This window comes from Natrix helvetica (assembly GCF_964273705.1).
Source record: "Natrix helvetica genome assembly, chromosome: 2".
Taxonomy (NCBI): Eukaryota; Metazoa; Chordata; class Lepidosauria; order Squamata; family Natricidae; genus Natrix; species Natrix helvetica.
The window spans coordinates 168,321,392-168,342,600 of NC_138552.1; the positions used below are offsets into that span (position 1 = coordinate 168,321,392).

The window sequence follows — 21,209 nt, forward strand, 5'->3', positions numbered from 1 at the left end:
ATGAATTGTTATTGCTGCTGAAGGAGTAGTGGGGCAGTTACAGCAGGCCATTAATTAAAAGGCAATATTTGGGAGCCATGCAGAGCTCAAGCTGTCCCTCCCCACATTTTAACAGCTGTAGGTTAACAACAAACTCTTCTTTTCCGAGCACGGAGATGCACCTGTTGATTTCCCACCCACCGAGTTAGAGGGAGGCGCGGGAAGAGCCCTGCCAATAAAAAGGGCTCCTGCTGCCTTTTTGCCTCCAAAGTTAAACTGCATCTCAGTTCCCAGCATCTTCCCCCCCCCCCCGACTCAAAACTCGACCACCCGAAGGATCAAGTGTCCCACTAGGCGCCCTTGCGCTCCCCTCTGCGCGGGATCCGTGGGTCTTTTCCTCAAAATCAACGCGATTCAAGGAGGGGGGAGCAGCCAGCTTGCTGAGGGGCTGATGGGTGTTGGCAACACCGCCTCCTCCCGTCCTCCCTCCCTTCCTCTCTCGGGCTCTCCGAGGCTTATCAGAGGCCTACAACTACAGCCTCAAGGCAACAGCCGCAGCGGCGGACACGGCACGCGTGTCGCCAAACTCGCCTCGCACCTCCGCCGCTTGTTTGGCGGCGAGACGCTCCGTGCGGCTTCTTCCTTCAGGCGGCACCTGCTGCTACTGTCGCTGCTGCGGCGGCCAAAGGGAAGGCCGGCTTCAGTATTTCCTGTGGAAATCCCGGAGCATTCAGCTCCTCCTCTCTCGATTCCTCCCCCACCCCCGCGCGTGTTTGCGGGTTGGGGATTGAGGAAGGGAGGAAGGAGCAGAGCGCGTTGGCTGTTGTCGCTTCTGCCTTCTGCGTCTGACCGCCCCCCCTTCCTCCTCCTCCTCCCTGACCTCCTTGTCGCTTTTTGCCGCTCGGTTGTGGCGTCCCGGCGCGGCCAGCCAGCCAGCCACCCCCGGCCTCCAGGAGCAGCGTTCTTCCGAGCCGGACGATCTGCACCCCCCACGCGCGCCCCCTTTGCGTCTTCGGGGGGGGGGGAGGAAAAAAAGCAAGGGGGGGAGTCTTCGGATCCCCGCAGCGCTTCCCCGATGGGCAGTTTGCTGAGCGGAGTCAGCTTCAAGGAGCCCACCACGGTGGAGGACTGTGACTCGACCTGGGAGACGGATTCAGAGCCGGAGCTGCAGGACCCCGGCGGGGAAGAAGGGTCACCGTTGGAGCAGGCGGGCGGTGGCAGCAACGACGGCGACGACCCAGCGGCTGGCCGGCAGCAGCAGCCAGAGGAACCGCTCCCTGCGGCAGGCGGCCGGCCGGAAGCAGCCGCCGAGAAGCGCGAAGGGGCTGCCGAGGAAGAGAAGGAGGAGCAGGTGGTGGTGGTGGAGAAGGAGGAAAAGAAGGAGGAAGGAGGAGACGGGGTGGACGAAGAAGACGAAACTGAGGGCAGGGAGCAGGGAGAGACCGAAGCCCCCGGGCCCGAACAGGTAACCCGGGACCCCTTGCAAACTTCTGCCGGGGAGGTTGGCGTGCTGGGAGGCGTGGGGGCGTGCTGGAGCTCTTTTGGACGGGACCATCGGCGCTCACCTTGGCCAGCGCCGCGCTCTATTCCAAGGTTGAGCACCGCTTTCCTGGAACGGGCGCGCAGATGGAGACTCGTGGAAGCCAAGGTTACAAAAGCTGCCCCGGGGCCATTTCTGGCTCCTTTTCACCCTCGGCCCTGCTTTGCCCCTTTTCGCTGCCTCCCTCCGCACCCCCCGCACCCCTTTAAATATTTGCATGCTTTGGTGACTTGGAAGCTAGGCGTGCCTACGGCATCCCCACCCACCCCGGTGTTAGAAAACGGGCTCGACGGGTAGGCGAGGTGGAGGGAAATATATCGGGAGCGCCGGGTTAGTTTGCCACATCTTGTCCCGGCTTGGTCATTCCGCCTGGGTTTGGTTTTCCTTTCCTGTTGCGCCCGGGGCACGGTTGTAGAAAGAGGAGCTGTGTAAAGAGAGGCTGGGGTTGGTTGCATTCCTCCTTGGCAGACTGAACAAGCCGGCCTGGTGTTGTCTCTCGAAAAGATTGTGATGATTGTTAACATTAAGAAACACAAGACTTGCCTATTCCAAGTTGCTTTCCCTCTGCAGCCTCCACTTCAGAGAACGATGTGATTGAAGGCAAAATGCCGTTTCAGAAGTAGATTTGCTTGAGGGTCTCGTTGAGAGCAACCATTTCTAGGCTGTTAGCTATCCAACAGGAGTTTTCCTGTCTACAACTAAAATAACTTAATGGAAGAGGCTTCAAGAAATAAATATATTGCTGTTCCCTATTTCTGCTTTTATCAGATTCTCTGATGGTTTCTTTTCTTTAGGAAAAAAAAACTTAGAATGGATATATTTGTATTTTTATTCTCTTCTGGGAAACTCTCTAGCCCTAGAGGTCAGCTTTCAATACTGTTTCCAATTCACAATCTTAATATCATGTTAAAAGAAAAAATAATTGCAACGTGTCTACTTTGACTGTTTGACTATAGTATTGTAAGCTGCCATAGAATGACTCCTGTAAAAGTATAGGAGTTAGGACACAGGGCCAAATTTCAGAGAGCTTTACATTCAAGATTCTCTCTCTCTCTCTCACACACACACTACATTTAAAATGTGTGTGTGTGTGTATGTGTTTTCTGTTTGCATATTAACATATGCCTGGATTTGTTTTCTGAAATCATTCCAATGTGTTTTCCAGTGCAATCCTATATATATCCCAACAGAAAGTCCGGCTAAATTTAATGGACATACACATAAATGATGTCTTTAAATAGAGATATATATACGTATGTTTAATTTAAAAATTTCTGAAATTTAGCAAAGGGCAAAATATATAGTAATAAATCTGCATTATTTTGTGTGTTGATAGAATTCAGAGTACCATTTTCTCTTAAAATATGGAAAGAAAACATTCTATAAAGGCTATATTGTAAACTTTTCACTATTTTTATTTAATAATTATTTTCCAGCAGTTCTCTCTTCTCTATACATCTACGTTGGTTTTTGTTTTATTAAACCTGAAAATTATAATACACAGTTTTCAAACTATAATGTAGTTTCTAAATTTGAATTGTAGGTGTAAGAAAATGTAATTTTGAAAATATAACTTCTGCACTGAATTATGATTTCCCTTGCAACTACTTTTCTTAGCTCTCATCAGTGTATTTAAATTGCCGCGCCCTCTTTTTTTAACATTATAGATGCTTTAAATAGTTCACCTTTTGATCATAGGTAGAAAGGCAGGATATACATGTATATCGACGTACAGAGTTGCTATTGAGAAAACTTCCTAGATGAGTCAACAAAGTCTTCAAGATTTGAACTCAACTTGCATTTGACTTGAGTTGACTATTGCAAATAATCTCTGGAATTTCTGGAATTTGCATTAGGCTCAAGGACTTTGGGATTATTCAGGCAAAACTTAGTCTAGCATTATAAATTTGCTACCTCTCTCCTGGCACATGCTTGCATTTCAGTAATCATTTAAAATCCATTTGTGTAATATTAATGGTCCTAGAATCATATTGTTGTAAACCTCAGTCATTTATTTCATTTACTACATACTAGTTTGTATGCTAGTAGAAACCTAACCACTGAAAATAACCACTGCCCAGAGAAAATAAAATACAGTTTATAGCTAAAGATTTGTATTACCTATGTCTTTATCAATAACTATATATTCCTTAAAAGATACATCCTCAAGAAAGTGTCTAAAACACATGCATAAAAGCATTCATTCCAAGGTGTTTGAGATAGACAGATAGATCATTAGTTATTTTAATTCAGTGTTGCCCAACTCTAGATAATGAGAAAAATAATTAGTGTTACTTTAATTATAAAGGAAGAATAATAAAACTATTACAGAAATAGTAAGAATGAAGTGCAATACAATATACAATAAAGTAACAATGCCATTGTATTAGTTTGCCTGAGTATCTTCTTATGTAATTGGTAAAGTTCCTGATTAGATGAATATTGTTGAGATGCAGAAATGCAAATTCCGCTCTCAGCTTTATTCGGGATCTCTAGGCGGCTCCAATCTTTAAAAATGATGGATAATGATTAAAGTGCTTTATCTAATACAATGTGGTTAAGAATAGAAGTATGACTAATGAAAAGAAGAGCCACTAAAACAGAATGGATGCCAGCCTGTGTGCACTTACGTGGGAGTAAGCCTTCTTGAAAACAATGTGACTGATTTCTGAATAGATATACTGTATGTAGGATTGCACTGTAAGGGTGCTTATTATTTCCTAATCTGCAGCTCTGAACCAAACCCCAGCTGAAGTTTATATGAATGTTACTAACATCAGAAAACATCAGCCCTGATTCTGGATATGCAGTTGCATATTCTTCCTTAAACATAAATAGTTATTTTGATCATTTAAAGTCTTCATTCAAGTTCGTTTAATATTTACAAATATTTTACTCAAAGTATTTCTTGAATTAGTGTTAGTTTAAGTCACCAGACAGACTTGACTTTCTCTCTCTCTCTCTCTCTCTCTCTCTCTCTCTCTCTCTCTCTCTCTCTCTCTCTCTCTCTCTCTCTCTCCCTCCCTCCCTCCCTCCCTCCCTCCCTCCCTCCCTCTCTCTCTCTCTCTCTCAATGTCTTGCAGCCATCGGAATAGCTAATACAGGTAGTCCTTGATTTATGACTATAGTTGAGCCCCAAATATATGTGGCTAAGCATGACAGTTGTTAAAACAGTTTTGCTCCATTTTACAACCTTTCTTGCCACAGTTGCTAAGAGAATCACTGCAATTAAGTTAGTGACACACTTATTAAGTGAATCTGGCTTCCCCATTGACTTTGCTTGTCAGAAGGTTGCATGACCTCAGGACACTGCAACCATCATAAATATGAACCAATTGTCAAGTGCCTGAATTTTGGTCCTCTAACTACAGGTATACTATAGCGGTCATAAGTGTGAAGAACGGTCATAAGTCACTTTTAGTAACTTTAAATGGTCACTAACAAATGGTTGTAAGTTGAGGACTACCTGTAGTTTAGGAAACCTAATTTGATTGTTTCATCATCAGTCCCACATGCTCAGTATGAAAGATAGGGAAATATATGGATTCAGTCATTAGAACATTTATGGTACATTATTTTGTTTAGGAATCTTTTCTTCTTGCTGGATAAAATATAGGCAACATCATTCTTGTTAAGAGGAAAAGTTACTTCAAATCAAATTCCACTGGCAAGTTCATAGGCACATTCATGTAATTTTCTTGACAACTGTACAGAATTTGGTCCCCATTGTTTTTTTCTTGGATAGGTTTTTAATGTTTGCAATCTAGCCTACAACCTTGCTACTTTTTAGTGGTCTCCTGACCAATCCTGCCTATATCAGCTGAGTACAGGATATATCAGCTGAGTACAGGACATTGCAATGGCATCACATATTTAAGCAGATTCTCAAAAATACAAGATTTTAAAAATACCTATTTTTAAGGTATTATTCTATAGCAGGGGTGTCAAACTCAATTTCATTGAGGGTTGTGTTTGACCTCGGGGGGGCGGGAGGCGGGCGTGGCCAGCTCAATGTCACTCGTGTCAGGGGTGCCTGTGGAGGCCCAAGTGCTCTGCCAGAGAATGCGGGCTCCCAATCTCCATTTTCGGCTGCCACAACCTCCTGCAACCCTCTGCCATGAAAACAGAGCTTGGTACCCCACAGGCTGGATGCAGCCCCCGGGCCTTGAGTTTGACACCCCTGTTCTATAGATACTGTCAAGAAAATATTTGGTGATCCCAAGGACAATTACAAAAATTAATGTGAAGTTACAGGTCATTGTGTGTGTGTATGTGTGAGAATAGAATAGGAAATGAACGATACAAAAATTTTGAACATTTGAATTGGTTTGGAATTGCTATAGTTAATGTTTTGGTCCAATGTTTCAGTCCTATACTCATAAACATACTGTACATATTAAAATGAGATTCTCCAGTATCATAAGGAAATGAAAAACTACCTGTTCACAGTAAAACTACTTCTACCTGTTGTTTTATGTTTTATGTGACAGTTTATTCAAGTTAGCTTTGAGTAGGGAAACAGGTACACTGAGGTATATTGCAATTCTATGTTTCAAGGTTCATGCAATAGTTTTCTCTCTAAAACTGTTTTCATCCTCTGGAGAAGTGAGTGTGTGTTTCTAGCTTTGACTTGTAATATTCAGTTTTACATTGCTATTTTTAAAGTGTATTGTGTTGAATTTTGTGAAGTTTTCTCCAGTGGAAGCCTGTCTCCTTTAGCGTGCATAAAAAATGGTTTAGAAGTGTTTTTTTTTTCATAGTAGTTCTCTGCATGTGAACAGTTCTAACACTTTTAAAGTATTGCTCAGACTATGAGGCATGATTATTAGTGACTGCTGATATGGCACACAGTGATATTCCAGAGATTGCTCTGAGATTTCACAGCCAATTCTATATATGTAAATATTGCTTTACAGACGTCTAGCTGTTCTCCAGCTATTGACTGGCACAAAAAACCTTTTTATCTCCTACTGATCTTAACTTTATCTGCTTTTTAAACTGAGATACAGTTTTGCAAACTTAGCTTTTTAGTTTTTTTCCAATACGATGTATCTGCACAATATGATTTCTTCTCTGACCTCTTTGTAACTCACCTCCTACTGTCTGAAATCCATTCTGAGGATCTTTAAACCTTCAGAACAGAGAAAGGGTAGCTACTCTATTGACACAAACCAAACATCAGCAGAAAAAAAAACCATTGAATTTTTCACCTCTGGTGAAATGGACAGAATACATATTAATAAATAAATAAACAAACAAACAAATAAAAAAATAAATATCACATCCTATCTTAGAAGTTATTAACATATATTTTTCCATGGATAATAATTTTATTCAATTGCAGCTATTGGTTCAGGTAGTCCTCAACCTACAACCACAGTTGAGCCTACAATTTCTGTTGCTAAGTGAGAGAAGTGTTGTTAAAAGAGTTTCACCCCATTTTACGACCTTTCTCGCCACAATTGTTAAATGAATCACTGCAATTGCTCGGTTATAACACGATTGTTAAGTGAATCTGTCTTCCCCATTGAGTTTGCTGGTCAGAAGATCGCAGAAGACAGCTGTCATAAATATGAGTCTGTTGTCAAGCATCTAGATTTTGATTATGTGACCATGGGGATGCTGGAATGGTGTGAAAACCCCCCACAAGTCACTTTGATCAGTGCCATTGTAACTTTGAACGGTCATTAAATGAACTGATGCAAGTTGACGACTTACCTGTATTCCATTTGATGGCATCAGTTCTGTAATATTTCCATGTTACTGACGTGTATAGAGTGTCTAAAATACCTTAGTTAGGGGAAGGTATTGAATGATACTGCTTGGACTCACACAGATCACAACCTTTACATTAATGTAAGTTGTAGCATTTGGCTATCCATGAACAATTACTTCAGTTAGCTTTATTATGTTGCTTGAGGACCAGAAATGATAACTTCATTCATTCGTTCGTTCTGTCTTTTGTTTGATCATTCCATTTCAATAGCTGCTCACCTCAGTCAATGATTCTGGGTGGTTTACAAGTCAAAAAATATGTTACCATTAAAATATTAAAAACATGGAAGAAAAAATATTAGGAGCCATTGTAGCACAATGGTTAGAATGCAGTACTGCAGGCTACGTCTGCTGACTGCCAGCTGCCTGCAATCTGGCAGTTCAAATCTCACCAGGCTCAAGGCTGACTCAGCCTTCCATCTTTCCCAGGTTGGTAAATGAGGACTCAGATTGTTGGGGGCAATATGCTGACTTTGTAAAATAGCTTAGAGTGGGCTGTAAAAGCTCTATGAAGCAGTATATAAGTCTAAGTGCTATTGCTATTAGTAACTAGCAGATTATCGACAAGAATTCTAAGTATCTTAATATTCTAGAAAAAGAGTTCAGAAAAAAAAAGAACCTTATCAAATATTTTCAAAACTCCAAATCTGGAATTAAGACCATAAGAATGCTACATAATTATTACATGTTTTTGAATTTTGTTAATAATGAAATATGTCATGGTAACTTGCAATACAGAATGGTTTCATTCTTTTAATATAATTGGTCAGTGATTATTCAAAAATCAGTGCTTATTTATATATCATACAGTAGTTGTTCTAACTTAATCATCACAGAAGTTTATAGGACTGCCTGCAAAGTCAGAGTTCTATGAAAATTATATGACAATGTATATGTGATAGTTCCTACATTAATTATATTCATACAGGCCCTCTCGTTTCCATAATGACAATTGTTTCAAAAAGTAGGAACATCACAATAAAATCTATAACATTTACATCTATATCTTTGTTTATATACAAACTGGGTTTATATAAAAACTGGGTTCATATCAGGCGTGAAAAAACAGACCCTCATGTCTGATTGTCTAGCTACTTTATTGTTTTATGACTATTTCAGAGGAATCTCCCCATACTGGCAGATTTCATTGGGAATAAGATTAAAATGCATTTAGGTGTGTGTGTGTGTGTGTGTGTGTGTGAGAGAGAGAGAGAGAGAGAGAGAGAGAGAGAGAGAGAGAGAGAGAGAGAGAGAGAGAGAGAGAGAGATCTTGGCCTCTTGTGCTTATATAATGAATCCAGACTAATTCCCCGCTTAAGCCCCCCCTCTCCTTGATTGAGACGGTGGTTCTCAAACAATTATTTATTCAATTTCTATAACCATCTATCTCAATCAACAACTCTGTTATAGTGTTTGCCTTGGTATGTTACAATCTGGATTAAAAGCATTGTATGTGACTTAACACAATGTATAAACTTAACCCAAGATAGTTCATTCGAGTAATTTTTGGAGAGAGGTAACCCGATTGAATAGTGTCATTGCTTGTTATCAGAGCCATAGAATGGGAAACATCAAATCCTAGTCTTGAAGACAAATAAGATTCCTTGAAAAAGCTTACTGATACATATTGCTGTAAAACTTCAATGTTTTCCTACTTGTGGTATTCATTAACATTTTCTGTGGCAGTCATACTTGGAACTGGTAAACATTAAGCAGAGTTCTTTTGGAAGATCTTCTAAGCTTCAGGAGATCTGGGGTGGAAGATGTAAGAATCATGGTTGGAGAGGATCTCAAAAGCAAGAGAAAAAAACCCGGGGTGGAGTGGAGTGGAATGTCTAAATAATTCAAGTAGAGATGTAGAAATAATATAAGTTCATGCCGCCAAATGCTCCATATACAGGTAGTCCTCGATTTACAACCATTCATTTAGTGATTGCTTGAAGTAACAATGGCACTGAAAAAAGTTACTTATGACCGATTCTCGCACTTAGGCTTGCCACAGTATTCCCTACTGACATGTGATCAAAATTCAGACTTGTGACAACTGGCTTGTGTTTATGATGGTTGTGGTTGTTCCAGAGTCACCTTTGTGACCTTCCTAGCTGTAGCTTCCAACAGGCAAAAACAAGTCACAATGTAGATTCACTTAACAACAGCAGCATTTTCTTAACAATCATGGCAAAAAAGGGTCATAAAATCAGATTCGATCTTGCTTAGCTATGGAAATTCTAGTCCCAATTGTGATTGCAAATTGAAGATTACCCAGTAGGAGGATTTAAATTAAATGGTTATGCTCATTCTGCTGCTTCTCACTGAGATTTTTTTGTTCTTTCAGAGAGATGATTCAGTTGATGTGACAGCTAAACCAAAGAGAAGTTTTTATGCTGCAAGAGACTTATATAAATATCGTCATCAATATCCAGTAAGAACTTTTTGTATTCTAGGAGCGTTCATTAAAATAAAGCAGTATTAAACTTAAGTCCTGTTGCAGTTCCGTGGGAGACCCTTAATTTTTTAGAAAAAATTATAGTGGCATTGGAAGATGGATAATGGGAGATATTAGTGAATTCTACCAGCTCCTATAATTGCCATTTTGATAGGTGTTATTAAAATACACCTATATTTTATTTCAAATGTTTATTCATTAATTGTTTTTCTTAATGATACCTGTATAGAGAACTCAACTGGGGAACAGTTACAGTTTCTTAGGTTTTGTATTACAAAAGTTTACTACAGCTTCCATGTTGATTTAAAAAAAAGTTTGTTGCAGAAAAGCCCAAGATTTAAAATTAAGAAATGAAATAAACTATATAACACAACCCTTAAAGTGCAATTACTAATTTTCTTCTGTTACATATCATATTGAAATCCAAAAAATGACAAACTAAAAAAAGAGAGCTGAAAAGAGCTCGTAATCATTTTACCACTTATTTTATGCATCAGCTATTTGAAATATATGCTTACTTGAAAGCAAGATTTCTTTAACTTCAGTGGTTTTCTTTATTCTCTGAACATGTTTAAGATTGATTGATTGATTATGTGTCATCAAATTGTTTTCAACTCATAGCAACCACATAAATATACTCTTATGTTTCTGAGATTGTTTAAGAGATTGTACTTAAAGCTGAACAGGGCAATTCTACACTGTAAGTGACTATTCAAAAATCAGTCTTGTCAACTCAGACTTACTTCTAAATAAGGGACTATAGGATGGTAGCCTAATAACTCATACTATATTCCACGATTAATACTAGACCAACAATCAAGCAGTAAATACCCTGATCAATATCCTGTATCAAGAGCATACCCACCAACAGACAGGAAATGCTACGAGCACATAAACAGAGAGCAAGCCCCTCTCCCTTCTAGCACTTATGATGTTACCTAGTTGAGTAATTAAACATCTACAAGAAAACCACCAAGCCCAGAGAGCACCAAGGAACCCACAATTCAACCCTAAGCCACAAATGTTCTCTTCTATTAGTAACTCATATTATACATTTACTATTACTATATTTTATTGGCTTATCTGTGATATCGATAAATTTTCGAAAATGTTTAATCCATTTTACCTTGTTCCATGTTATCCATCTATCTTGTTTCTAGTCTAGCAAAGTTGTATTTTGGATTACGTAAAACCATACCTGTAATAATTTCAGTTCCAGACTATTTCTTATGGAGTATTTTTGCATTTGTCTTCCTTTCTGCTCAGCAGAACTTTAAAGAACTGAGATACCAGAATGATTTATGCAACCTCCGCTTTTACAAGAACAAAATTCCCTTTAAACCTGATGGTAAGTAACCGGTACCATGATTATTGTATCATTTTGTACATAGTTCAGTTTCAGATCTATATAAATCAGATGGCCCAAAGTAGTTCCACTTTGCATTTAACTTTATAGCTCTAGTTTATGCATATTGACATAGAAATAAGACATATTAAATTGAGTTTATTTCTCCTTCATCTTGTTTGCCAGGATCCTCATCATGATTTTCTCCCCCAAAATAGGTCCTTGAGGCATTACCCTAAGACTTAGAACATCAGTGTATGTGGCTGCAGTGAGGATTTGCGGTCCTACTTAATGGAGGAAAGAGCTCAAAAATCCTTCCAGTGTGATTCAGCTTAGGTTTCCTAGAAGTCTCAGGAAATTTCATGCCCTTCTGAAGGTCTTTGTGACACCATGATTCTGAAGTTAGCTTTGCAGCACTGACAGTCTATGTACTTAGAATCATATAATCATAGAAGGTGGAAGAGACCTTGGAGTTGTTCAACCAGTAAAGAAGGGCAAAGGACTTATTGTTTCATCTTTGGCAACAGTTAACCTCATATATTTCCTTATCCTTCAACTATAGAAAAAATATTAATGTATTCATTTTAGCAATCAATACTAATGTTAAAAATGCTTTTTAAAGATTTTTACTTTTACTTATATTTATACTTCCTTTCTGAATGGTCTTTAGAAAGTTATGTTCCTTTGGTATATTTATAGGGGTTTATATTGAAGAGGTCCTGAATAAATGGAAAGGAGATTATGAAAAGTTGGAACACAATCACACTTACATACAATGGTTGGTATCTTTTATTCTTTTTAATTTCTTTTTAGTAAACTGGTTAAAGCCATTTCAGTTTCAGAAAAACTTGTACATCTGTTTTGAATGTAGGCTGTTTCCACTCAGAGAGCAAGGACTGAATTTCTATGCAAAAGAATTAACAACCTGTGAAATTGAGGTAAAGCATCTAATTCATAATGTAATGCTAATACTTAATCATTTAAACTAGAACAATTTTGTATATTTAATGCTCTTGATGTTTGTGCGTTTTTGTAAAAAAAATCTGTTACAGGAGTTCAAAAAAACGAAAGAAGCGATTCGAAGATTCCTGTTAGCTTACAAAATGATGCTGGAGTTTTTCGGGATAAAATTAATTGATAAAACTGGAAATGTAGCACGAGCTGCTAACTGGCAAGAAAGATTCCAACACTTGAATGAGTAAGTTATATCTTCAGAAAATGCTTGAGAACTGAAAGCCAGACAATTCTTTGTTTTTCTTTCTAAGCACTTACCATCTTGGTCATAAGTTGTGATAGTTGTAAAATAGTGTGGTCATGTGACCAACTCAGTTTTTCAACCTTTTTTGTGGTGGTCATTAAGCAAACCACTGATTCACTACGGACACAGTTTTGCTGAAAACTGGATGTAAGTGCCGATTTTTTGGCAAAAATGTACTGATGTGACTGGAATGCTACAAACGAACATAGATGTGGACATGTTGCTGAATGACCAAAATTTGGTCACGTGATCACGGGGGTAACACAATTTTTCAAACTTCAAATCCAATAGCCTCAAGGTTAGAACTTTAAAGAGTCGTAATTCGATGAATACATGTATGGAGATGCTCAATGATATCAAAGGCCGGAGAAGTATACATAACAGGCAAGATTTATCTTGTTCCCACACCTTTTTTTTCTGAATCCAATATCCTTCTTTTCATTTAGTGACATTCTCTCCCACATTAAAAAATAGATAAAGTAGAAAGAAAGATGTAAAATCAGTTTTATCAAGAGGTAGACTACAATGAATATAGCACTGATACATATTATATATCTGTATGAGACTAGAAAGGCACTTCTGGGAAACATGGGACTGTTTCCATAATGGGGTCCCTGTGTACTTGTCCCTCATTGGTTGATTAAGATATTTGGCTTGAACAGTGATGTTGTTATCATAGCCTTTGGTTATCTATGCATCATTGGCTGTTCCTAGAATAAACAGATGTTGGAAGGCAGGTTCAAGAGGTGATACCTTTCAGGTGGAATGCACGAATCAATGGTGCTAATTTTCTCCAATTTTTTTTAGGAAGAGTAAAATCAAGTGTTGTCCTTGACTCAGCAGTAGCATAAAAGTTAGAAGGACTAAACTATTTCTCAGCTAAATGTTACAAAACCTGGACCTCACCTGATCTGAATTCTGTCTGTTCTGAGACCAGAATGTTCTCCAGAAGCATCTGATTCAACTGCTTCTACCTATACACTTTGTTGTTTAACTTTTATATTCATACCATAGTCCTGGCCTTTACTGAGCTAGATTTTTGTCCTCCAACTCTTGCCCATTGATCAATTTCCATTCTTATTTACAAGAAACAATCATGCAGATTATGTGGCCATCCTATTTATGACACATACTGGCTCTATAGCAGCACTGGAGATTTTTGGCTTTAGGAAATCACTTGAAATTAACTATTCAAAAATAAGTTTTGGTCTCAATTAATAATTAATAATAGAGCATTTGACCAAATTAAGGACCTGACATGTTACTATTTAAGCATTCATTTCTAACTTTTCACTGTTGGAATAATCAATTACATGAATGCTGAATTAGAACCCCCCCCCCCCGGCCCCTAGTGGGATTCTTAAATATACAAACTATCAGACCAATAATTGCATTCCTGCAGCCATTAAATTATATAAAGCCAAGATTGTGGACTTGCTGATATATGGTACCCAGGTATGAGTTTACTACTCCTCTCTCTTGGGAGCTATTCAGTCTAGACTTCCAAAAACTGTTCTTCATGTTCCTCTCTCAACCCCAAAAGCTCTTACGTGGTATGTATGGCTGTATCTCACTTGGGGATGCCTAAGAAAATGCTGTGTCCATTTCTCATTGAAAATAGTGTTCTAGAGAGCACCTTTAGGCAGGCAACCTGACTCTGATTTGGTAGATTGTATATTATTCTTTGGACCATCAAAGTTTTGATTTTGGAGGATTTGGCATTTAGGTCTTCAAAATGACAGAGCTACATTTACTCATTTTCATTATCATTCATACTGATCCCTCTTGGACAATCCTTAGATATTTTTATAACATCTTACAAGTTTCTCACTGGAGTAGATTTTTTTTTTTACATTGGCCTAAATTGATGCTTCGCCTATTAGGATGACACTAGGCAGATATAATCTTCCGTATGATAATTATATTTGTGTATGTTCAGACATAGAGGTTGAGTCATTGAATTATATTCTTTAAATTGTCTATTCAGTCACTCATAGCATTTGGCAGAAACCTGATTGTCAGAAATCTTAGTCATTTGACTAATAGCTTTCCAATTTCCCTCTGCAAGACCAAATATGGTAACCACTAAGAAGATTGCCAACTTTTTAACAACAGCCATAGCTTGCAGAAATTCACCTGATATTCCCTTTTTAGTACCAATTGTTTCAGATTCAGTTTATCATGTGGTTCTGAGTTCTCTTTTTGTTGTTTATTGGTTTCTGGCCATCAAACAATCAGTGAAGAGGCATGCTACTTTTGTCAGATTTATATTCCATAACATATAACAGATGATTACAACTTATGTAGAAGACCGTTCACTTGATACTTGATGTTCAATCCTTCTTTCATCAAGGGTACAAGTGATGATTTTTCAGCTAAATCTTTTCCTCCTCTGAGATAATTATTTTTTCTTTCTGTCATTTTGAATCAGATGTATCTTTCTTTGCAGATCCCAACATAATTATCTGAGAATCACCCGGATTCTGAAGAGTCTTGGTGAACTTGGTTATGAGAGTTTCAAGCCTCCTCTCGTGAAATTGATTCTACACGAGGCTCTGGTGGAAGAAACCATTCCCAACATTAAACAGAGCGCTCTGGAATATTTTGTGTACACCATTAGAGATCGAAGAGAGAGGAGAAAACTCCTACGGTTTGCCCAACAGCACTACACCCCTTCTGACCATTTCATATGGGGCCCACCAAGGAAGCAGAAGCCAGAAGGAAGCAAACCAAGTAAAAAGCTGGCTTCACCAGTGTCACTTCGCAACAGCTCTACTTGTAAACATAAAAAGACAAAAGATCTCAAGAACATATCTGAAATTTGCAACTCGAGGAATAAAACAAATGATGAGAAAAAGACAGAGCATATTAAAAATGGTACAGATAGTGACCAGAGTAAGAAAACCGTCTCCCCTGAAGTTGTTAAGCAGAGCAGTATGATAAAAAATAGTAGTGCTGAATGTCACAACTCTAAAATGGACATTGTTGAGCCTTTGAATCAGAAGGAGACTATTTCACATTTAAAAAAACATAAAGGCAAAAACAAGGAAAACGTTAGCCAGGACTGTAAACATTTGGAAGATATAGAAAAAGATTCATGTGAGACTAAAAACGATTCAACAAATATATCATCAGATATGCAAGACAATATATGTAAGGATAAAAACCTGGCGAGCTCATCTGTAAGAAATAAAGAGTGAAATCTTCTACTGCATATGGCACAATGGTTTTTCACTTGTAGAAAATTGTTAAGGAACAAGAGATCTTTGGTACTGGATCCAGTGCTGGCTACAACAGCTTAGCCTCGTTGGGGTTGTGGCTCCCTTAATTTGTTTACGGTTTGTACTTCCTCCAGCTATGTATTAAGCTTACAAACTGCATATTGCTTAAGTCTTAAGAAAAAAATAACTTCCTTTAAATCTGTTTTCTATGCATAAAAATCTAACGTCAATTTTTATTATGTATTTTATTTAAACTCTTTTAATTAATTTTAAGGTTTTGTTTTCAAAATATGGATGCGAGAGAGACTTCCAAGGAGCCAAAGTTAGTGTCTCTTCAGCAGATAACTATGCTAATGTTTATAGAGTGCCTACCACTGCTTAAAAATTGGAATCTAGCTGTATTCTTATTTAACACAGAAAGTGGACCTCAGAGACTTGAGCTAAAGTCAAGCACAGCCTTGAATCACACCGGGCAAACTATATTAATTCAGCTCTTTTTCAAGCTTGACTATAAGGAGCCGTAATTAATTTCCCTGGGTTATTATGAAAAAATGCAGCAAAGTAGCAAATCATTTGTACCATTTGCATACCAGCCTCCCAACATACTCTTACAGTTTTGTTATTGCAATTTCTCTTGGTGTCTCCTCTAATACAGCGTACTGAATGAAGCGTGGGAAAAATAGGATTCCAAACTGCTAAGAGAGTACAGTATTTAAATGTTTTTTTTTTAAATACTAAAAACTGGCTCAGGTGTGATATTCCAAAAGAAAGGTTAGGCAGGGAATACTCATTTATCCTAATGATACATCAGCAAAATTCTTGCAAATGTAAAATGGGATAAAATTGTATTCTGCTTGCATGCTTTTTGCTTTCCATTATTTCTTATCTCACTTCATCCCCCTTCCTTTTTGTTGTTGTTCTTCGCATGGAGATGCACACCTCTGAGAATGAAGGTAAGCATTTCGTCCATGTTTACTTCAGTACAGAGGTGCGTTTCTGCCGGTTCGCCCCGGATTAGGAAAACGGGTAGTGGCAGCAGCGGGCCCACCCAGCCAGATGCTTCTGCGCATGTATGTGGACATGTGCATAAACACATGTGCACATGTGCACAAGCGAACCGGTAGTAAAATAAATTGAAATCCACCACTGCGTCAGTATCTGGAGCCATCACTGGTAGGAGGGAATCATTTGACTTGAGGGGTTTTATTCCTGTGGATAAAGTCTTTCGCATAAAACGCAGGAAAATTTAAACGTTGCAAAGACCCTCCCCCCAAAATTGTGTATCCGGCTTTTCTAGGGCAGAGAAACACTATTTTAAATATGACCTTCCTATAATTTCAGAGCGGATTTAAAAAGCCCTTTACAGCTAGGAGATTTCATCTTATTTTTCTCCCAGCCTTCCTGAAAATTCCTACCAATAATTTCACCGTGGGAATCTACTGAAGGAAAACCTTCTAAGCAGGTTGATATTTGCAACAAGGAATCTCGCTGTTCCCTTGCTTCTCCCTCTCTTCACCTCTGACCCAGGAAGTATTCCCAGGGAAGGAGTTACATATCTAAAAGTTGAAGTCTGTTAATGGAAAGGACTCAGAAGACGTTTCGAGAGCTAGGAAATTTTTTTTTCAAAGTCACAGGCCCTCCTAGTGAGCAAACGTAGCTCTCTATCAAAGTCGTAACACTCTTAATATATACAGTTGAATTATCCTTCCCCAAATCAAAAGACCTTGTAGGAGAAAAGAGCAGAGATGTGATAAAATGGTGGTCTATGCGATTGAGCTTATTTGTGATACTAGTTTGGGTTAAGAGCAGGAAAGAGCTTGTATGTGTGCGTTAGCACTTTTCTCCCACAAGCTCAAGGACTGTTTGCATGACATGCTAAACTACAGGTAGTCCTCAATTTACAACCATTTGTTTACCAAATCATTTGAAGCTACAAATTCATCAGATAATGTGATTTACAACTTCTCCTTGTACTGAACAACTGTTACAGCATTCCTGTGATCATGCAATCAAAATTTGGGTGCTTAGCAATTGCTGCATTTACAGTCATTCCCTCCATGCGAGCTCCATTTGCGACCTTTCCAGCCAGCTTGCAACAAGCAAAGTCAATGGGAAAAGCTGTCTTTGCTTAATGGCCACATGATTCATTTAACAACTGCAGTGATTTGCTTAGCAGCTATGGCAAAAGAAAGTCGTAAAGTGTCACTTAAAAACCATCCTGCTTAGCGATGGGAATTCTGATCGTAAATCAAGAACTAACTGCAAAGTAAAAGGGGAAGCAGTAGTTGTAATATAGGTTGTGGTTGAGAGATAAATAATACATTGGTAGTCCTACTCACCTATCCCATAGTGGTTTTGTCATAAACCAGGCGCTCCAAGTCAGCCTTGTAATGTGGCCATGGAAAAGAGGATTAAATATGTCCCCGTGCTAGCTGCACTGTCAGGGCACATTCTACGTACTTCTTCCTGATTATTTTTTCTTTTTTACTCTATCTGCCCCTAAAGCTCAGATTGCAGCTGTGTAGTATAAAATGGACATAAAGACCCTGACTGCAGTTAAAAAAGCAGGAAGTAATAGTCACTTATTGAAGTGAGACTTATTGCCTGACTGGTAATCTACTTCTGGTTTAGAGAAGTTCAGAAAAAGGTAGCAATAGGCTGGGTTAACTGTGCAATGCAAACACAGCTCATCGGTCCTGAAACCCATAATCTAGTAGAAAAAGTAAATAGGCTCTCAGATAATAGGAATGTACTCTTAAGCTCTATTTCCCCCCCACTCCAGAAAATTCTGCTTTTGGCACCATCTTCTGTTAAAAGAATTTGAATGCCGCTTTTAGAAAACTTGACTCCAACTGCCCAGTGCATTGTCAATTACTAGAATTCAGTGAGCAGCAGCATGCACCAACAAAGGTTTTGTGGACCTGTGCTGAGAATACTTGCGTACCTTTTGTTGATGCACAGAAACAAAAAACAATTGCAAACAAAGCTTTTGTGTATTTGTTGCTTCTATCCTACCAGCATTGACTGCTGTATGCCAACTGTGATTGGGTAGTCTTCTGTCTGCAAGCTTGCAGGATACATGCATTACTGTATAACAGTATTGAATCCCTGTTTCTTAAGATTTTCGTTCAATATAAGCAATGCTGCCTTTTTGAAATGTGCAAAATTTTTAAAAACATACAGATTGAATTTTGTCTTGTTAATGTCAAAAGTATAATTAAAATGTTATTCCTGTCTTTGGATCTGGCTTAGTAGATGTTTTTCGAGCATATGGCATGGAGGTGGGGAATTGGTACAAATTCTGCTTTGATAGTGATCCTTTTAGATTATATACATGTGGCTGAGGAGCTTGCCAAGCATGTATACCACGAAGCAGCTTGCAGACTTTTTGGGGTGAGGGTGGGGAGTGGGGGGTAAAACCAAACACTCTATGAATGCTTCCTACTCTGTCACTTCTTGGCTGCCTTTCAGTGCTGGCATTCAGCAATCCCCAGCAAAAACAAGCATCTAAAATGGCAGCACAATATAAGATTCCTTAAATAAAGGAATATTAGAAGTTATTTTGTAATCAAACATTACATTCCCCCTCTCTTTCTGTTACATACACCCACACTCCTACCCATTCACCCCCCCCCCAAAAAAATGATGCAATTTCATTTTCAATTTTTGCTGGCTCAGTGTTGTGATTCAAACTCAGGCTTCAAGCTGTTTCCCCTTTATTTCTGGAGGCAGATTTCTCCTGCATAGTTCCCCATCAATTAAGATCAGACCAGCTTGTGATTCTAACAGTGCTGCTGCTGCAGCAGGCAGAAACTGGTTTCCTTGATGGTGATTACACCTAAGCTTCTGCATGACATATCTACTCTGGGCATAGGGATGGAAGGTGCAAAACCTTTATTCTCATTAAATGCTGCTTTTTGTGTTTTGATATTGAGAATTCAGTATGTTTACATTTTGTATTTAAGTAGCTTTGTTTTGTTTATTTGCAACAACCACTGTCGTTAAAGCAGAGAGGTTTAAATAGAGGTGAGAGTTAACTGGAGGGAAATGCAATTGGTTACAGTAGAGAGATCTGCATTCAAAATAACTGCGCCAACAACATGACCTTGTCTGACCCCTTGGTTTAAATGCAATGACCAGGACACAATTTCCCCCTTTTTAAAAAAATCAAGTAGTATTTTTGTGCTTGGTGGGTACATTTTCTTCTGCAGCACCTCATATACATCCTGGTGGAAGTTGAGACATTGGCAGGGCTCAAAAAAATCAGAAAATCCCCAAAGAGGAGTATGACACTTCAAGGGCATAATGATTTTCCTTTAGTACTGGAATATTTTTATAAGTTTTATAAGTTTCAACTAGATATGCATTTTGTCATTTAATAATACAGTTCATTGTGTAATAAGTAGAGGTATGCATCACACACGCATGCACGAAGAGCTTTGCTTTCAACTCATAGTATTTTGGGAGTTTTGACAAATGGTTCTTGGTAGAGTAGGGTTTGGGAGAACCAAAAGTCAGAAGATTTTGATTCTTCCAGGTTTCAATCAAATACAATCTGGAGGGGTCTTATGAGATGAGTCAGGCAAGATTAGTGAGCTCCACCTCTCTTTCCTCTTCTCCATCCTTCCCCCTCTTTGTCTTCTGAATTGTCTTATATGTTAACCCAGTGGCTCCCAACCTTTTGGGCACAGGGGACTTTGTTCCGTGGAGGGTTTTCCATGGACACAAGGCGTGTGATTTTGCATGCTGCCTGAATCCCACGGATGGGGCTTTTCTTGTTGGCACAGCCTGATTTCTGGCATGCTGCGGCCCAGTGCTGGTCCATGAACTGGAGGTTGGGGACCCTTGTGCTAGTCTACTGCTGATTTTCCAAGCATTTTCCTTTCTCTAACTCCTGTTACCTGCTGCCTAAAGGCTGGGCTCTTCCCTGTCTCCCTCCCACAAACACAGATCCACCTGCAATTGGCTGTTCCATGTTGGAATAAGTCACACTTTCCCAGTAATAAGTTGTCTCACGGCTCCCACCATGGTACGGTGAGCTACCATTATAAAAGCACATCTTGTTTATTAAAAAGGACACTGCTTTTATTGAAACTGGGAAACTATGCTGCTTTGTTCATAGGGAAGAAGCAGACATTTTGGTTTAAATTAATTTGGTCCGAATAACGTAAGATAATAAGTATTGTTTGACAACTTTAGAAATATTTAACTTTAGGTTTTGGACTCTTGCATTATACACTGTACAGCATGTTGCAGTCAGCAAACATGCCTGTAGATGTGTTTTTGCCACACGTATGCTAAAGACAAAGTCCCACTGAAAACAGAAAGACCTAGTTCTAAGTAAACAATGGAACACTGTTGGTTAGACATTCACAATTTGGGAATCATGTTTAGCTCAAAGACTTACTGTTTAGAAATAAAGAAAACCCAATGTCATTTGTGTTGTAGTGTTCTCTCTAATCCAGATCATATATTTGGCTTTGTTTTTATTTTTTTAAAAGGTTGCTGTCTTTGAGTTTTATATCCTGTGGTTTTGCTATATCTCTGTACAATGTTCAGGATTCAAGTAATGTTCCATTTGCCTGAGTTTTATTTGCGCAAAGCTGAAGTCCTTCCTGTATAAACTATATAACACAATCATGTTC

At 38.9% G+C, this 21,209-nt stretch overlaps 1 protein-coding gene across 2 annotated transcripts; it reads left to right on the forward strand.

Annotated features, from left to right (window-relative positions):
• Nucleotides 1-307: 307 nt before the first annotated feature.
• OGFRL1 (opioid growth factor receptor like 1) lies at nucleotides 308-15,737 on the forward strand. Of its 2 annotated transcripts, none has more exons than XM_081941996.1 (7): nucleotides 308-1,444; nucleotides 9,630-9,716; nucleotides 11,007-11,088; nucleotides 11,785-11,863; nucleotides 11,957-12,023; nucleotides 12,138-12,283; nucleotides 14,793-15,737. In XM_081941996.1, the coding sequence occupies exons 1-7, from the start codon at nucleotides 431-433 to the stop codon at nucleotides 15,541-15,543; spliced, it is 2,226 nt and encodes a 741-aa protein (XP_081798122.1). In that variant the 5' UTR covers nucleotides 308-430; the 3' UTR covers nucleotides 15,544-15,737. The 2 variants fall into 2 exon arrangements, with proteins under 2 accessions (XP_081798122.1, XP_081798123.1); XM_081941997.1 differs by having other exon boundaries at nucleotides 309-1,444; nucleotides 11,010-11,088.
• The last annotated feature ends 5,472 nt before the right edge of the window (nucleotides 15,738-21,209 follow it).